The 19395-nt window shown below is 43.9% G+C and overlaps 1 protein-coding gene across 1 annotated transcript in view; it reads left to right on the top strand.

Annotated features, from left to right (window-relative positions):
* The first annotated feature begins 4351 nt into the window (after window positions 1-4351).
* LRP10 (LDL receptor related protein 10) overlaps window positions 4352-19395 on the top strand; it is a 38254-nt gene continuing 23210 nt past the window's right edge. The window contains exons 1-3 of the mRNA XM_073632516.1: window positions 4352-4581; window positions 11721-11756; window positions 15597-16710. Coding sequence (XP_073488617.1) covers window positions 4554-4581; window positions 11721-11756; window positions 15597-16710 — 1178 coding nt within the window. The 5' untranslated portion in view covers window positions 4352-4553. The remainder of the gene's footprint in view (window positions 4582-11720; window positions 11757-15596; window positions 16711-19395) is intronic.

Below are 19395 nucleotides of genomic sequence, written 5' to 3'. Positions count from 1 at the left end.
TAGGGAGTGATTCTAACTGTTTGGAGGCGTGGCTACGAGTGACACATCACTGATCACCGCTCATGGAGCGGTGATCAGTGACAGTGTCACTAGGCAGAACTTCCTCTCACTAGGCAGTTCCTGCCACTAGGCAGTTCTTCCTCTCCGTGAGACGATTGCGGGTGTCCACGCCGACATCGAGTCCGCGGGACCCACGATCCTATTCACGGAGCTTGCAGCGGGCGCGTGGCACGGCGGCAAATTCAAAGGGATGTACAGGTACGCCCATTTATGCAGCCGTGCCATTCTGCTGACGTAAATGTACAGGCAGTGGTCGGCAAGCGGTTAAAGAGGAAGTAAACCTTCATGTATTCTTTGTACCTATAAGTAAGCCTAGAATAAGTCTTACCTATAGGTACTGTAAATATCTGTTTACTGCGCCAATTACGTCATCGACACATGCACTCTGAAGGAACAGCTGTCCGTGCCGTTTCTTCAGAAGCCTGTGCCATGCACATGCAGGAGAGTGACGTCACGCGGTTTTGACTCGTCACACAGCCGGAGTCCGGGTTCCTCTAGGCAGGGCTGTAAAGGAAGTACACTCCCCCACAAATTAACCCCCATTCTAGCCCTGCCCCTGATTGAAGCTGGCCATACATTATACAATTTTCTTATTGAAATTCCTTTAGATTTACCTTCAACTATGTAGTACAAGAGCCTTTCTGATTGCATACAAATTGGAAGTTTTTTATATAGATATATATAGATAGATAGATATATATATTGTGTGCCTGTATATATATACACACACACACACACACACACACACACACACACACACACACACTATATTACCAAAAGTATTGGGACTATTAAAGTTCACATGAACTTTAATAGTCCATAGAGTTCAATATTCAGGGTATGACAGTGAGTACTATGTGCAGTGGAAAGGTACAGAGGTTGTGGGAGAATGGTATGACAGTGGACATACACTATATTGTCAAAAGTATTGGTAAACCTGCCTTTACATGCTCATGAACTTTAATGGCATCCCAGTCTTAGCCCGTGGGGTAAAATATTGAGTTGGCCCACCCTTTGCCACTATAACATCTCCAACTCTTCTGGGAAGGCTGTCCACAAGGTTTAGGAGTGTGTCTATGGGAATGTTTGACCATTCTTCCAGAAGCACATTTGTGAGGTCAGGCACTGATGTTGGACTAGTGAGCCTGGCTTGTAGTCTCCGCTTAAATTCCAACCAAAGTTGTTCTGTTGGGTGGAGGTCAGGACTCTGTGCAGGCCAGTCAAGTTCCTCAACCCCAAACTCACTCATCCATGTCTTTATGGATCTTGCTTTGTGCACTGGTGTGCAGTCATGTTGGAACAGGAAGGGGCCATCTCCAAACTGTTGCCACAAAGTTGGGAGGATGAAATTGTCCAAAATGTTTTGGTATGCTGACGCTTTAAGAGTTCCCTTCACTAGAATTAGGGGCCAAACCCAACCCCTGAAAAACAACCCTACCCCTTAATCCCCCCTCCACCATATGATATGGACCAGTACACAAAGCAAGGTCCATAAAGACATGGATAAGCGAGTTTGGGGTAGAACACCTTTGGGATGAATTAGAGTGGAGACTGTAAGCCAGGCCTTCTCGTCCAACATCAGTGCCTGACCTCACAAATGCACTTCTGGAAGAATGGTCAAACATTCCCATTAACACACTCCTAAACCTTGTGGACAGCTTTCCCAGAAGAGTTGAAGCTGTTACAGCTGCAAAGGGTGGGCCAACTCAATATTGAACCCTACGGACTAATGCTCCGTACACACGGTCGGACTTTGTTTGGACATTCCGACAACAAAATCCTAGGATTTTTTCCGACGGATGTTGGCTCAAACTTGTCTTGCATACACACGGTCACACAAAGTTGTCGGAAAATCCGATCGCTCTGAACGCGGTGACGTAAAACACGTATGTCGGGACTATAAACGGGGCAGTGGCCAATAGCTTTCATCTCTTTATTTATTCTGAGCATGCGTGGCACTTTGTCCGTGGGATTTGTGTACACACGATCGGAATTTCCAACAACGGATTTTGTTGTCAGAAAATTTTATCTCCTGCTCTCCAACTTTGTGTGTCGGAAAATCCGATGGAAAATGTCCGATGGAGCCCACACACGGTCGGAATTTCCGACAACACGCTCCGGTCGGACATTTTCCATCGGAAAATCCGACCGTGTGTACGGGGCATAAGACTGGGATGCCATTAAAGTTCATGAGCGTGTAAAGGCAGGTATCCCAATACTTTTGATAATATAGTGTATGTCCACTGTCATACCATTCTCCCACAACCTCTGTACCTCTCCACTGCACATAGTACTCACTGTCATACTCTCTGCACTCCTCTTATGCACATACTGTTTGCTGCTATACTCTCCACACACTACTTATACACATACTGCCTACTATCATACCCTCTGCACTCCTCCTCAGCATATACTGCCTGCTGTCCTACCCTCTGCACATACTGCCCACTGTCTTACCCTCCGCACAACTTCAATGCACATACTACCCACTGCCTTACCCTCCACACTCCACATCTGCATATTGCCATACTGCCTACTGTCATACCTTTTACACACTTCCTATGCATACTGTCCACTGTCATACCCTCCACAATTCTCTGCATATTCTCATATTGCCCACTGTGATACCCTCTACACACCTCCTATGCACATATTGCTCACTGTCATACCCTCCACACTTCTACTATGCACAAAGCCATACTGTCCACTGTCATATCCTCTGCACTCCTGCTCTGCACATACTGCCCACTATCCTAAGCTCCACGCACATATGCACATACTGCCCACTGTTATTCCCGCTACAGCTTTGTACATACTGCCTTACAACCTACGACCATATCACCTACTGTCATACTCTTCACACACCATCTATACACATACTAACCGCTGTCCTACCCTCTGCACACCTCCACTGCACATACTGCCCCCTGCCATATCCTCTGCAGTACTCCTAGGCATATATTGCCCACTGCCATACCCTCTGCTCACCTCCTGTAAACATACTGCCCACTGCCATACCGTCTGCACACATACTGCCCGCTGTCCTACCCTCTGCACATACTGCCCACTGTCATACCCTCTGCACACCCCCTGTACACATACTGCCTACTGCCATACCCTCTGCACACATACTGCCCACTGTCATACCCTCTGCACACCTCCTGTACACATACTGCCTACTGCCATACCCTCTGCTCACCTCCTGTAAACATACTGCCCACTGCCATACCGTCTGCACACATACTGCCCGCTGTCCTACCCTCTGCACATACTGCCCACTGTCATACCCTCTGCACACCCCCTGTACACATACTGCCTACTGCCATACCCTCTGCACACATACTGCCCACTGTCATACCCTCTGCACACCTCCTGTACACATACTGCCTACTGCCATACCCTCTGCACACATACTGCCCACTGTCATACCCTCAACACACCTACTGTACACATACTGCCTACTGCCATACCCTCTGCACACATACTGCCCACTGTCATACCCTCAACACACCTACTGTACACATACTGCCTACTGCCATACCCTCTGCACACATACTGCCCACTGTCATACCCTCAACACACCTACTGTACACATACTGCCTACTGCCATACCCTCTGCACACATACTGCCCACTGTCATACCCTCAACACACCTACTGTACACATACTGCCTACTGCCATACCCTCTGCACACATACTGCCCACTGTCATACCCTCAACACACCTACTGTACACATACTGCCTACTGCCATACCCTCTGCACACATACTGCCCACTGTCATACTCTCGACCCACCTACTGTACATATACTGCCCACTGTCATACCCTCTGCACTCCTCCTAGGCATATATTGCCCACTGCCATACCCTCTGCACACTTCCTCTGCACATACTACTCTCCACACACATTTTCAGGTCAGGGTGTGACTTCCCTCCTACTTCACTAGGTACATGCTTGTTCTCGGTCAGTGGCTCAGAACCTGCTGAGGACTTTGGGTCAGCATAACAGCCAAACACCTTGCATTTTCAGAACAGGAATAGCACTTCAGTTTAGGACTTTATCTGAGAGACAGAAACTGCTAAGAATTCATCCAACTTTGCAGACCTCTGTGCTAGTTTTACAACCTGTGTAATGTGGATATTTTCCAGGCCATAAAAAGCTTCTTTATTACAGGAGCAGTTCTCCTGTCACATCTGTTCCAGGGCAGGCTCACCAGTCTAGACAGGAGCTGAGCAGAGCACAGCAGTCAGGAGGCGGACCTGCAGCGAGCAGTAGCGCCGGTAGGGGGCAGCGGAGAGCCGGAAGAGCCGTGTGTTTTGGGAGAAGGAAGTGGAAAGAAAAATAAGAGACAGGAAGAGACACAAACAGGGAGTGTAGACCTCCGGACCTCCAATATTTCACTTCCATAAAGTTCCACAGCCCGTGGTCGGACTTCTCTGCTCCTACACACAGACATGACACACTGAAGAAGTGACTGTGCCCGAGCCAGCACCATGTCTCTGCTCCTGACACTTCTGTACGGTAAGAGAGTTGTGTACATAGCCCTACCCCACCCATGGGGCACATCTGTGCTCTCCATAGACTTCCTGTGGTGTCTCAGGGGTCTGAGAATATCATGGAGGAGCTTCTTACCTCTGTGTGTTGTCACTTACTTCTAGGTAGATGAGGTCACATGATCTGCCATTGCCATCATGGGCCTGATCTATGCCAGGTGTGCCCAAGCAAGGAAGCCTTCGTGGCCCATAGAAACCAATCAGCTGTTATTGTGTGCAAGGCAAGATTTCTATCTGCCCTTTCTAGCAGCACAATTTCAAGTGTATTTTGGCCCTAAGACCCCATACACACTATCAGATTTTCTGCAGATTTTTGTCTTCTGATTTACCAAAACCATGTAGTGCAAGGGCCTGTCTGATTGCATTCAAATTGGAACTCTTAAGGTTTGACCTTATATTATATGGTTTTGGTAAATCTGCAGAAAATCTAATAGTGTGTATGGGGCTTTACACTATAAACAGCAAGACAGTGTACAGAATGATCTCTTCTGTGTGCTGCTGCTCCTTTTTGATCCAGTTGGAAGCTGGGCTGGGTACTGGATCAGGATTAAGGATGAGCTCCAGCGTGTTCGCATGCTGCACATGCCGAGCCCGCCAGGAAGTCGGCAGTGCACAGCGCTAATCACAAACAGTGAGACATTTCCCGATGTGCGGCTGCAGAGATCGGGAAATGTCTCCCTGCTTGTGATTAGCGCTGCGCCGTGCCAAGCCAACTTCCTGGCGGGCTCGGCATGTGCAGCATGCGAACACGCCGGAGCTCATCCTTAATCAGGATATGCTGCTTCATTGAAGCCTTAATTGAAGACTAGAGTTTTTAAACAGATCCAGATTGGTGACTGGATGAACAGTATTACAGTTCCTTTTGATTGTTAAAACAGCTCACATATATACATTAAAACTGTGTGTTCAGCTGATTGCCTGCTTGGGTTATCTTTAATGAAAACAGGGGTTTTGTAGCAGCACCTCCATGGTCCCCCGCATTTACCTCTTCTAGTCTGTTTGTTGGCGGGGGTGGAGTAAGGAGTGAATAGCCTTATACAAAAAACAATTTTCTGTAAAGGCGGCCATAGATGGATCAAATCTCAGCCGGTTCAGCAGGGACCAACCGAGATTCAATCCCTCTATGGGCAAGCTGGTTTACGCAAGTCGATCAATGGATTCAACCTGGCTATCGGATTTTTTACAGGCCATTACTGCTGGCGGCTATAGCTATGAATAAGCACTAACGTTAGTGCCAAACGTCAGCTCTCTTTGTCCGCTGTTATTTTTGTTTTTGATGTGAATTTTTCCTAATAAACAAGGCTAATTTTTCAAGAGTGCGGCTGTCCAGAACTTGTTCCTGTTTTCTGCTATTAGCAATCGCCAGCACCTACGGCTTCCGAACCGAGAGGATATTTACTACTTGTCTGTTAAACACTCCTAGAGCGGTGACATCTCTCCTTCTATAGCCACTAGTAGTAATCGTTGTGTTCTGCCGGCCTGGAAAGCTCCCCACACCTCCCTGCCGGAAGAACACAATTTGCGCTGTGGGCGGAATCCCCCATCAACTTTGACTGTGTTATTGGGGGACTTGAGCGTTTTTCTTTCCTTCCACCTGTGGTGGAGGGAAAGAAAATGGCATAATCTCTGGGCTGCATAAGCCATAGCTCAAATTTCAGCTGAATTGGATGATATTCAGGTAGTAGACCATGTTGGCACGCCTGGTAAGGATGAGCTCCGGCGTGTCCGCACAGCCCACGTGCAGAGCCCGCCAGGAAGTCGGCACTGCGCTAATCACAGGCAGCGAGACATTTTCCGATCGCTGCAGCCGCGCATTGGGACAATGTCTCACTGCCTGTGATTAGCGCAGCGCCGACTTCCTGGCGGGCTCTGCACGTGGGCTGTGCGAAGACACGCCGGAGCTCATACTTAATGCCTGGCAGAATAAAGGTCTATTTTAAAATCGAAGGAGCTGGGTGACAGATGATCGGCCTTATGCCCCGTACACACGATTGGACTTTCCGACAACAAAACCGTGGATTTTTGTTCGAAGGTTGTTGGCTCAAACTTGTCTTGCATACACACGGTCACACAAATGTTGGCCAACAATTACGAACGTAGTGACGTACAAGACGTACGGCGAGCTGATAAAGAGGAAGCTCAAAAGTCGTGCGCCACCCTTTGGGCTCCTTCTGCTAATGTTGTGTTTGGTGAGCATTGATTCCGAGCATGCGTGGACTTTTGTGCGATGGACTTGTGTACACACACGATCGGAAAGTCCGACAACAAAATTTGTTGGCGGAAAACTTGAGAACCTGCTAGCCAATGTTTATTGGCAGAAAGACCGACAACAAATGTTGGATGGAGCATACACACAGTCGGACTTTCCGCCAACAAGCTCACATCCAACATTTGTTTTTGGAAAATCCGATCGTGTGTACGGGGCATAACATAGTCTGAGCGGATGCAGTCACTGTTTGGTAGTGCTGCTGTATTAAATGCGGAATTCCACCCAGAAATGGAACTTTCGCAGATTGGTGCCACATTTGGCACCTTTCAGAGGGGAGCGGATATCTGTCAAATCCAGGTATCTGCTCCCACTTCCAGGGAAAGATTGCCGCAATATTGTGCGGTGAACTACGCAATGTCCGACCCCCCCCCCCCCCCCCCCCTGCTGCCTTCTGGGAGACGCACAGGTCTCAGAAGACAGCAGGGACCATTCAGAAAACGCAGCGCAACTGGCGCATGCGCAGTAGTAAACGGTAAGGCTTCACTTCCTGTTTCCTTTAGTAAGGATGCCGGAGCCTGCACCAGGAGGGATGGGTCGGCTTTGGGTGCCGACATCGCGGGCTTCCTGGACAGGTAATTGTCCAAATATTAAAAGTCAGTAGCTGCTGACTTTTAATTTTTTTTTTTTTACCCAGGTGGAACTCCGCTTTAGGTAGCCAGCATTAATGAGTTCTTCATATAATTCTAAACTGCCCCCCTAATGTTATCCTTTAATTTACCTCTCCAATCCTTACCCTCCAAAGTTTTCTACTTGCCTATCCAAGCTTTGTGGACTCTGGGGACCAGCACAGTCACCACTGAAATTGCTCCTGGCTAAAGCTGGCCATACATTATACTATTTACTTATTGAATTGCCTTTAGATTTACCTTTTAACTATGTAGTGCAAGGTCCTGCCTCATTGCATACAAATTTAAAGTGTTTAGGTTTGACTTCATATTATATGGTTTTGGTAAATCTAAAGAAAAATGGTACAAGAAAATTGTATAATGTGCCATAATGGTTGCACATAGCATGAATCTGACAGAAGCTGGGATAGGTGGTTATAAGATATTTTTTTTTTTTTTTTTTTTTTTTTTGGTGGGGAGGATTAAAGGATTACTTCACAAAAGTATCATTATCCTTGAGCCCAGGTTCACACTGAGCTGCAGGAATGAAGCTGTGCGAGTTCAGCTGAACTCGCACGATTTCACTCCCACATGTCAGTCCTGATTTCGGCTGCGATTTCACAGACATCTGCGCGGGTTTCTACATAGATGTCAATGGAAATCGCACCCCAAAATCTCAAAAAGTAGTACAGAAACTACTTTTTGAAATCTGTGCGGTGTCGCACCGATTACGACGGTGCCATTGCCGCCGATCTGACATGCGATTTGACATGTCAAATCGCATCAATGTGAACCAGGGCTTAAAGAGGAAGTAAACCCTGGTGGGTTCTACTTCTCTGCAAAGTAAAGGTATAATGTGCTAGTATGCATTGCATACTAGCACATTATGTGACACTTACCTACAAACGAAGCCTGCACCGTCCCCACTGCAGGCCGCATTCATCTTTGCCCATCTTCCCTTCCGAGGCTGCGGACTCCAAGTCTGTGACTTCCCGGAGCCGCGTGATGTCACTCCTGTGCGTTGCGCACGGGAGCTGCCAGTCACGGCACAGTCGCCTGAAGAAACTGCACTGGCGGCCGTTCCTTCAGAGTGCATGTGCCGATGACCTTATTGGTGCAGTAAACAGTAAATATCTCCTGAACTGTGCATGTTTAGGAGATATTTACAGTACATATCAGGTACAACTTCCCCATGGAGGTTTACAACCTCTTTGAATTCAGTGACTGAATGGACACAGATCCTGTTATTTTATTTATTTATTTATTTTTTTTTTAAACTACTGAGTGTCTATCGGTAAAACCTAGTACACACAGATGAATGTCGGGTGGCTACATTTGGCCCGTGTGTACTGCAGTCGGACCGACAGAAACCAGCTGTTCAGCTGGCTTTTGTCGAAGGGTCATGACCGAAAAAGGAGTGCTAATGGTCTTCTGATCAGCGCTCTCGGCCAATGGCTGACCAGCGTGTTCTGACGCGGGGGCCACCCCCCTGTCAGAACACAATAGCACAACAGGGGAGATCGCTGTACTAATGTTGAATAGTTAGTGCAGCAGCTCCTCCTGAGCTGTCAGGTTTTTTTTTTTCATTCAGCGCTGTTGGGTTGAACGAAAAAAAGTTAGTAGTGTGTACGGGGGCTTTAGTCTGTTGGTTCTGTTTCAGCTTTGGCAGGTGAAGGGAACCTGGAGAAACTGATAGGCGGGTATCAGACAATGTACATAGATCATAGGATGAGGGTGAGCTATAGAAAATATAAGGTTTACATTGGGGTATAGGACTGCTTTAACAGCTTGTGCAAACCAGAGGTTTGTCAAAAAATTAGAATAAAAAAAAATCGCTTCTGATGTTTGGAAGTAAGTGTTCATTTCCCAAGGAAGCCTTGGAAATTATTTATTGTTACAAACTTTGTGAGCAACACGGTTGAAGTAGTTTTTAATTTTAGATTAAAAGGAGAGTAAAGGAGGCTTTTAACACCAGTCAGGTTATTGCTATGTATATCCCATTGGGGGAGACTTCCCTTCACTTCCTGTCTCTTGGTCAATACAGGAAGTCCCTCCAAAGTGAGGAAACCTCTGGTAATCACCACAACTAGTGTCCTCACTGTGAACATTTCTCCTGCTCTAATGACCACTCAAAATTTCCTTTCACTTGTGGCAGTCACCAGGAAAATTGAGGCGGTGAATCTTCCTAACTGGGATACAGACAGCAATAAAAACCTGACAGCTGTTCTGAATACTTTGAAGTTTGGCCTACAGTTATCCTTTAACATGATGGTGGGTTGTTTTCAGTGAATTTGTATGTCTGACGCAGAATTAAGTTGGCGGCTTGCTTTGAAGAATGTCCCTGACCACACCGACTGCTGGGTTGTGTTTAATTACACTCTACATCTCCTGCAGTGTTTTTTCCACAAATAAGTTTCTGTATTTGTAAAACATACCCACAGTGCTTTGCAAACTGTGTCTGTACTTTGCTGGACATTCTGGATAGGAACAGTATCTATAACAAAGCCAGAGTCTCCATTTGCTTTCCCTTTAGAACAGCTGTCCTGGCTTTCATATTTGAAGCATTGACAAGACCAGTGAAAAGAATGTTAGCATTTACAAGTGAATACTTGAAAATGACTTTTTTATTTTATTTAAATCTTGCTTGTACAGTGCAGGTTTGCTGGAGGACAAATGCAGCCCAAACTTTATTTGTGCTAAATGCAATTAAAGCTGGGAGCTAAATGTTTTTGAGCAACTTCTATGGATGTCTTTGAGCTCCTAGACTGGCTGAACTACTTCTTTAAATTTTCTATAAATTTGTTGCTACGTTAGATCAAAATTTCTTCCTGCTTTAAATCCATTGTGGTTACATTACATGTGAAGACTAGAACAAACTAGTGCCTACAGCAATCAGGTTTAATCTTTGAAATCTTACTTCTCTGGACAGCAGCTCCATGTCTGCTCCACTCTTTTTAAATTTCTTTCTCATCCAGAATCTCTGAAATCTATCCCTGTGTGCTAAATTCTGCATGATAGTGAAAACTTTTTTGGTTGTCTCTAAGGCTCTGTTCACATATATGCGAATTGGATGCGTTTTGAACCACGTCCGTTATATGTGAACCAAACCGTCTTTCAATGGAGTCGATTCACATATATTCAGTGCATCATCAGTGTGCATTCACAGTGAATTTAAAAAGATTCCTAGTGTGCGTTTTCTGAGCAATGCGGTGCGATTCAGATGCAAATTTCAGGCTCTTTGCCCTTTATGGGAACACATCTAAATCATCAGTTTTGAACACAAATTCAGTGCGGGGAAAAAAAAACAAAAAACAGCATGCCCCCCCCCCCCCCCCCTCACAATTCATACCAGACACTTAGGTTTCTTTTAAATTTGTTTTAAAAAATGGCGTGGGGTTCCTTCCAAAATCCATGCCAGACCCTCTGCCCCCCACCCCAAAGCACCTTGTCCCCATGTTGATGATGAAAAGGGCCTGTTCCCCACAGCTCTGGCAGGGGGCTTATCGGACTCTGGAAGCCCCCTTTAACAAGGGAGCTCCCAGATACCACCCCCCAATATGTGAATGAGTATGATGTACCAAAAAAGTGTCAAAAGTAAATAAAAGCACAGTTTTTGACCATTCAAAAACAATGTCCCCCAGGGTAGATCCAAGAATCCAACGTTAATCACGAGAAACGCCGCAGAAAGTAAAGTATGTGTGTGTCATTCCCCCCCCCCATTTTTTTTTTTTTTTTACTCCAGAGTTTTGGCATTGGAGGGGCTAAATAAATGAGTCCCTTGCTTTGTAGTCTGAGAACTGTTTATTCTTGTAGTCCTGAACACCAGAATAAGTCTGGACTCATTCATGGTGCAATAGTGTACAGAATGCCATGACATTTTGTTTTGTTTAATTTTTTTAAATAATACCTTTTAGCTAACTAATAGTATGGGATATACAGAATTGCCACTTTTGTGTCCATACTCAAGTAAATGTGCTGTATGCTAACTGCCCAGAAAATGTGATATATGCATAGCCTTCTAAATTAGCGTGCCTAGACCAGAGTACAGTGTAATTTTATTGCATTAGCTGGTGTCATTTGTTTTCTTAATCTACTACCATTCCCAGGGGTCACATCACATATTATCAGGCTTTCTGTTTAGTAAAATACTATTTGAAATTGTAAGCTTAGGAGCATAATAATAGCCCAATTAGGTTTTTGACTGACTTGTCATTTTTCTTGCTTCCCCTTCAGGACATCTGGTATTTGTAATTGGAGTTTCAGCTTACGGTAAGTCACAGAGCTGCGAAAAAAGTACACAAAGTTGATGTAAATGGTAGCTTCTACATGTGTTAAAATATCACCGTGCTTCCAGGGTGTGTGAGCAGCACTGCACAAACTAGCCTCACCACTGGCTTAAAGTCAGTCTCTATATAGTAAAATAATAATGCTGTGCTGGGGTGAGCATATACTGTACAGTTAACAGCCTCAGTCACTTTCCACATAATAACAACGCAGTTCCTAAATCACATACACTTCATATTCACCAAATTCTCTAAGACCCGGTTCACACAGGGATGACTTGTCAGGCGACTTATCCGCCTGACAAGTCGCATTGCGTTCTGTACTATGGAACCGTTCTAATAGGAACAACTCAAGTCGCTCCGACTTAGAAAAAGGTTCCTGTACTACTTTTGGGGCGACTTCAGGCGACTTGCATTGACTTCTATACAGAAGTCATTTTGTAAGCCGCCGCTGAAGTCGTGTGCAGGTCGCCTTGCGTAACTTGCAATAACTTAAAGCTAGTTCCATCGTCTTCCCAGTAAGACTCTATGGGGGTTATTTACGAAAGGCAAATTCACTTTGCACTACAAGTGCAAAGTGCACTTAGAAGTGCAGTCGCTGTAAGGCCTTTTCACACTGGGGCGGGGGCGGCGTCGGCGGTAAAGCGCCGCTATTGTAAGCGGTGCTTTACCGTCGGTATTCGCCCACTAGCGGGGCGGTTTTACCCCCCACTAGCGGCCAAGAAAGGGTTAAAAACCACCGCAAAGCGCCTCTGCAGAGGCACTTTGCCGGCGGTATAGCCGCGCTGTCCCATTGATTTCAATGGGCAGGAGCGGTGAAAGAACGGTATATACTCCGCTCCGAAGATGCTGCTAGCAGGACTTTTTTTTACTGTCCTGTTAGCGCACCGCTCCAGTGTGAAAGTCCTCGGGGCTTTTACACTGGAGACAAAGCAGCGGCACTTTCTGGTCGGTTTGCAGGCGCTATTATTAGCGCAATAGCACCTGCAAACCGTCTCAGTGTGAAAGGGCCTTAAATCTGAGGGGTAGATCTGAAATGAGGGGAAGCTCTGCTGATTTTATTATCCAATCATGTACAAGCTAAAATGCTGTTTTTTTATTTTCCTTGCATGTCCTCCACGGATCTACAGCGACTTTACTTCCAAGTGCACTTTGTACTTGTAGTGCAAAGTGGATTTGCCTTTAGTAAATAACCCGCTATGACTCTCTCCATGTGTCTGCTGTGTCATGTACAATTAAGAACTTCTCACTTCTCTGATCTTCATACTTGCTCAGGGTTAGTGAATCAGAAAATAAAGAGGTTCAGTAAAGCAGCCTAGCTGCTACTATTTTCAGAGGAAAATCAGCAATCGCAGCTTCTATATTTCTCTCAACTGCAGGTTTAGTGTGCATTTTCTTATTTTAAAAGCTTCTAAATTATTTACCTATTCATCATTGAATCTAGATATTAAAATAGCTAATAAACAACTTAAGCGACATTTGTTTTCTTGCCTCACCTTTCAATGATCAAATGTGCCAGGAATGTTATGAAACATGGTTTTGCTGTCTGTCAGGTATTGTAAAATAATAGGACTTGAGTGAGTCATGCACACAATTATAATGATGTGAATGTGTATGGGCACCTCAGTGTATTTTTTGTTGCACCAGGCTGAAACCCACAAACAATGTCATAATTAGAAGATCTTTTCCACACAGGCACTTACAGTTTGATTATTGTGTAACTTGGCTATGCGCAGCCTATTGCTCTGTGAGCTGTGATTTTTTTTTTTTTTTTTTTGCAAAAAGCTATGAAAATTACAGTTGATAGAGTATGGGTTTTTTTACATATTAAATTACTGGGATAGAAGATAGTCCTTTTAAAATTGTTGCACCCCACCATAGCGGTATTGGTTTAATCTGTCCTTTTTTGATCTCCTGAAACTTTTATATACCATTTATCACATGCAATATTTATTACCTCAATTGCAAAAATGTAGTGATTCATTTTCTGACTCCCTCAGTTTGGGCAGAACATTACAAATAGTACTCTGCACTTACTGTATGAGAGACCCAACAGGCACTAAGTGGGGGCATCACAGTCGGCATTAAAAACCTGACAGTGGTTTTAACCATTTGGCACTATCCAATACAGACAGTTTGGGCTGGAAATATAATTTAAGCAACAATGAGTAAACTCAAGTCAACAATCAAGTCCAGCCATGTGTGTTTAACAAAGACTGGATGGCCACTTGGCAGAGAGGTTCTGGTATTGGATTGTGGAATGGTGCAGCAAGTCCTAGCTCTGGCAGGGACCGAGCCAAGTCACAACCTATAGTACAAGTACAGGTGCCAAAGATCATCTGTGCCTGGCAGCTCCAGCTTGGCCAAAGATTTACTTTTGCTGGTCCTCTGCAGTTACTGAAAATATAAGAGCAGAAGACCTGGTTTCTCGCTCTATCCCCCACAGACTCGCCAGATCACCAATCCAAAAGTGCTTGCCCTCTGGGTTGTGTGTGATGCCAGCCATCATTTAACCTACTTTTGGTCAGCTCACTGTCAAGATTTCCCCCACTCTGCTCTAAAAGGAGAAATTCTGCAGAGGGCAGCTCCATATCATTATGTGCTGCTTTTCACTAGAACATTTAGGATCTGCCTACCTCCAAAAAAAAGAAGAGGGCAAAGAGGACCTGTAACATCATTGGACTTGGCCCAAGACACCTGGGACAAAAAAAAAAATTTGCATTTTGATTTTTTTTTCTCGATTGCAGGGAGATGTAGTTCACCAGAGTTGGGCTGTAACGTAGCCAGGCCATATTTTTTGTTTTCTTGAAGACCGGACTGTTACACCCCCTTCCTGCCTAGGCCATCTTTAAGCTTTCAGTGCTGCCACACTTTGAATGACAATTACTCAGTCATTCAACTCTGTAACCAAATAAATTTTGGTGAGACCGATAGAGCTTTCTTTTGGTGGTCTTTAATCACCTCTGTTTTTTTACTTAATATATTAAGGGACCAAAATTAAAAAAAAAAAAAAAAGTCTTAGTGCCTGTTATCCAATTTTGCAGATAATGAATCTTACTTCATAAACTTGAGCCCAAATGTATTCTGATGTATTTCTTTGAAAAAAATAAATAAAAATTCAGTGTATATTTACTCTGTGTTATATTTGCTACAATTTGTGTGTGTGTGTGTGTGTATGTATATATATATATATATATATATATATATATATATATATATATATATATATATATATATATAATTTTACATTTACAGTGGGGATAGAAAGTATTCAGACCCCCTTAAATTTCTTTGTTATATTGCAGCCATTTGCTAAAATCATTTATCAATATAACAAAGAGTGAAAAATTTAAGGGGGTCTGAATACTTTCCGTCCCCACTGTATGTATATATGTATGTGTGTGTGTGTATATGTGTGTGTGTATATATATATATATATATATATATATATATATATATATATTTTTTTTTTTTATATATTTTACTCAATGTCAATTTGTTGGTCCTGATGTTCTGACTGCCTATAATTTCTTGAGGCCCTAAAATGCCAGGATAGAACAAATATCACTTACATTACCCCATTTTTGGAAATTAGACAGTTAAGGTATTTAGTAAGAGGTATGGTGAGTTTTTTAAAGTTGTAATTTTTTTGTCACAATTGAATTTGGAAAATGATTGATATCGTCCGTGATACACTTTTCTTTTCTATTTTATTTGAGTTGATCATCTTTTTGTGCAATGCTACATACAAATAAAAATAATTATAAATAAATAAAATAATAAAATAAAATCTCCCTCTTTTTCTCCTTTTTCTTTTGTTTATCAGATTCATCCTCCTGCTACCCAGGTTTTTTTCACTGCAACTCTGGATGTCTTCCACTATATACTCTCTGCGATGGTTCCTTTGACTGTGAGGATCAATCTGATGAGTTGGCATGCTCTTCAAACTGCAACATTACTCTAAAGGACTTCTATGGAGTTTTCTCTCCTCTTGGATATCCATTTGCTCAGTCCTCTTCAATGCCTTTTTATTGCCGTTGGTTGATTGATTCTGAAGATAGCCGAGGTCTTGTCCTGCAGTTCTCTGCCCTAGATCTGTCTGAGCAAGATGCTCTCGTAGTTTATGAGAACAGTGTTGGAGAATTTCCACACCTTCTCCGTGCCTTAGATCAACACAGTAATGGGAAATCTGTCACCGTGGAGTCTTCTGGTGGAAGAGTCTTGGTTGTTTATCAGTACCACCCAAGCTCCACTCGTATCCCCAATATTGGGTCTCCTGTAACTTATGACAGCAGATTTCGGCTTCCCAGCTCTTTGGTTCATGAGCCAGGTTCACGTTTCTTCGACCAGATGGGTTCTCCTCCCTCTCGTTCTCGCTTTCCTGGCTATGGTGGCCGCAACTCTTTTCTTCCTCGATTTAATGCCACTTACCGTGTACATGGCTACTGCCTCCCTTGGGACCAGCCTTGTGGTTCCAGTCCAGGTCTTTTGTGGGAGGATGGAATGGAAGTAGGAGGAGGATGTTTTTCAGATTCACAGCGTTGTGATGGCGTTTGGGACTGTGCCAATGGCAGAGATGAAGCTAATTGTTCTGGCTGTGCAGAAGGTCACTATCCCTGTGCCATTAGCCGAGCTTGTTATCCCCTTGCTGAAAGGTGTAACTACCAGACCTCTTGCCAAGATGGAACAGATGAAAGAGGCTGCCGTGGATGTCAGCCTGGAGGCTTCCATTGTGACATAGAACGCTGTGTTTATGAAGCTTGGGTGTGTGATGGTCAAGCTGACTGTCGAGATGGAAGCGATGAGAAAAACTGTGGGTACACACTTCCAAGGAAGGTGATTGCTGCAGCTGTGATTGGGAGCTTGATATGTGCTACATTACTGGTTGTAGCTCTTGGATGTACTTGCCGATTGTATACTTCACGAGCACGGGAATATAGGTAAGAAAAATTGGGCTTTACAGAGGAACTGTATTTTTCATAAGGTTTTAAACGTGCATGTGGAAGGGTTCAGCATGATTTAAATAATCTAATCAATGCATGTAACGTTTTTAAAAACTTTATAGTTATGTGTTGATGGGAGTGGCCATATGTGCTAATTACATCCTCCTATCTCACAGGAAGCCTGCCACACAGATACTCTCATTGAATACCATAGATCCTCTGCAGTCTTTGATGATATGAAACACCCACAATGTTTCTAGTAGGCAGAGACCTTGTCATCTAAGCTGTCTATGCCTTAAAGTAGAACTACACTTCATCTGAGCACCACAATCCCCCCAAAAATACTATTTTATATCATTTTTAATATTCAGAGCAAACTTCCCCCATCCATCCATGTCTCCATGCTTTATTTTGTTGAGAAATCACGTTAAAGAAAACACCTTCTAGCATTTCTGGCCGTGACCATCTTAGTAAGGGCAGATGATTTATGTGTATTAGGAACAAAGAATACGGAGAAGAGATGGGTTTGCTTTAAGAGTATATTAAATAAGGGCATTGGCCAATGTATCCCGTTGGGTAATAAATTTAAAAGAGCGAACAAAAGTCCTGGGTGGCTTAACTCCAATGTAAAAATGCATATAAAAGCAAAGGAGAAGGCCTTCAAAAATACAGGGTTGAGGGATCATCCTCAGCATTCAGACTTTATAAAGAATGCAACAAGAAATGTAAGCGTGCAATTAGGACAGCTAAGATAGAACATGAAAGACACATAGCAGAGGAGCGCAAAAAAAATCCCAAGAAATTCTTTAAGTATGTAAACAGTAAAAAAGGGAGGACAGACCATATTGGCCCCATAAAGAATGAGGAAGGACATCTGGTTACAAAGGATGGGGAGATGGCAAAGGTATTGAATTTATTCTTCTCCTCAGTCTTCACGAGTGAATCGGGGGGCTTCACTAACCAAAACTGCAGTGTTTATCCTCATGACACAACACAGGAAGCACCTCCATGGTTAACAGAGGACAGAATTAAAATTAGACTTCAGAAACTTAACATTAATAAATCACCGGGACCAGATGGCTTGGATCCGAGGGTACTTGGGGAACTCAGTCAAGTGATTGCCAGACCGTTGTTCCTAATTTTTACAGATAGTCTACTGACTGGAATGGTACCAGCTGATTGGAGAAAAGCCAATGTAGCACCAATATTTAAAAAGGGCCCAAAATACATCCCTGGGAATTACAGACCAGTTAGCCTAACATCAATAGTATATAAACTCTTGGAGGGGATGATAAGGGACTATATACAAGATTTTAGTAATAAGAACGGTATCATTAGCAGTAATCAGCATGGATTCATGAAGAATCGTTCTTGCCAAACCAATCTATTAACCATCTATGAGGAGGTGAGTTGCCATCTAGATAAAGGAAGGCCCGTAGACGTGGTGTATCTGGATTTTGCAAAAGCATTTGACACAGTTCCCCATAAACGTTTACTGTACAAAATAAGGTCCGTTGGCATGGACCATAGGGTGAGTACATGGATTGAAAACTGGCTACAAGGGCGAGTTAAGAGGGTGGTGATAAATGGGGAGTACTCGGTGTAGTCAGGGGTGGGTAGTGGGGTTCCCCAGGGTTCTGTGCTGGGACCAATCCTATTTATTTGCTCATAAACGACCTGGAGGATGGGATAAACAGTTCAATCTCTGTATTTGCAGACGATACTAAGCTAAGCAGGGCAATAACTTCTCCGCAGGATGTGGAAACTTTGCAAAAAGACCTGAACAAATTAATGGGGTGGGCAACTACATGGCAAATGAGGTTCAATGTAGAAAAATGTAAAATAATGCATTTGGGTGGCAAAAATATGAATGCAATCTATACACTGGGGGGAGAACCTCTGGGGGAATCTAGGATGGAAAAGGACCTGGGGGTCCTAGTAGATGATAGGCTCAGCAATGGCATGCAATGGCAAGCTGCTGCTAACAAAGCAAACAGAATATTGGCATGCATTAAAAGGGGGATTAATTCCAGAGATAAAACGATAATTCTCCCGCTCTACAAGGCTCTGGTCCGGCCGCACCTGGAGTATGCTGTCCACTTCTGGGCACCAGTCCTCAGGAAGGATGTACTGGAAATGGAGCGAGTACAAAGAAGGGCAACAAAGCTAATAAAGGGTCTGGAGGATCTTAGTTATGAGGAAAGGTTGCGAGCACTGAACTTATTCTCTCTGGAGAAGAGACGCTTGAGAGGGGATATGATTTCAATTTAAAAATACCGTACTGGTGACCCCACAATAGGGATAAAACTTTTTTGCAGAAGAGAGTTTAACAAGACTCGTGGCCACTCATTGAAATTAGAAGAAAAGAGGTTTAACCTTAAACTACGTAGAGGGTTCTTTACTGTAAGAGCGGCAAGGATGTGGAATTCCCTTCCACAGGCGGTGGTCTCAGCGGGGAGCATTGATAGCTTCAAGAAACTATTAGATAAGCACCTGAATGACCGCAACATACAGGGATATACAAGGTAATACTGACACATAATCACACACATAGGTTGGACTTGATGGACTTGTGTCTTTTTTCAACCTCACCTACTATGTAACTATGTACTTCCTGGAATCTATCTGCCCTTAGCTCAGGCATGCAAGCAGGAGAGGGTGTGCTTAGCTGAGAAAACCCCT

Source organism: Aquarana catesbeiana, linkage group LG01 (assembly GCF_042186555.1).
Source record: "Aquarana catesbeiana isolate 2022-GZ linkage group LG01, ASM4218655v1, whole genome shotgun sequence".
Taxonomy (NCBI): domain Eukaryota; kingdom Metazoa; phylum Chordata; class Amphibia; order Anura; family Ranidae; genus Aquarana; species Aquarana catesbeiana.
This window is presented reverse-complemented; position numbering and strand designations above follow the sequence as displayed.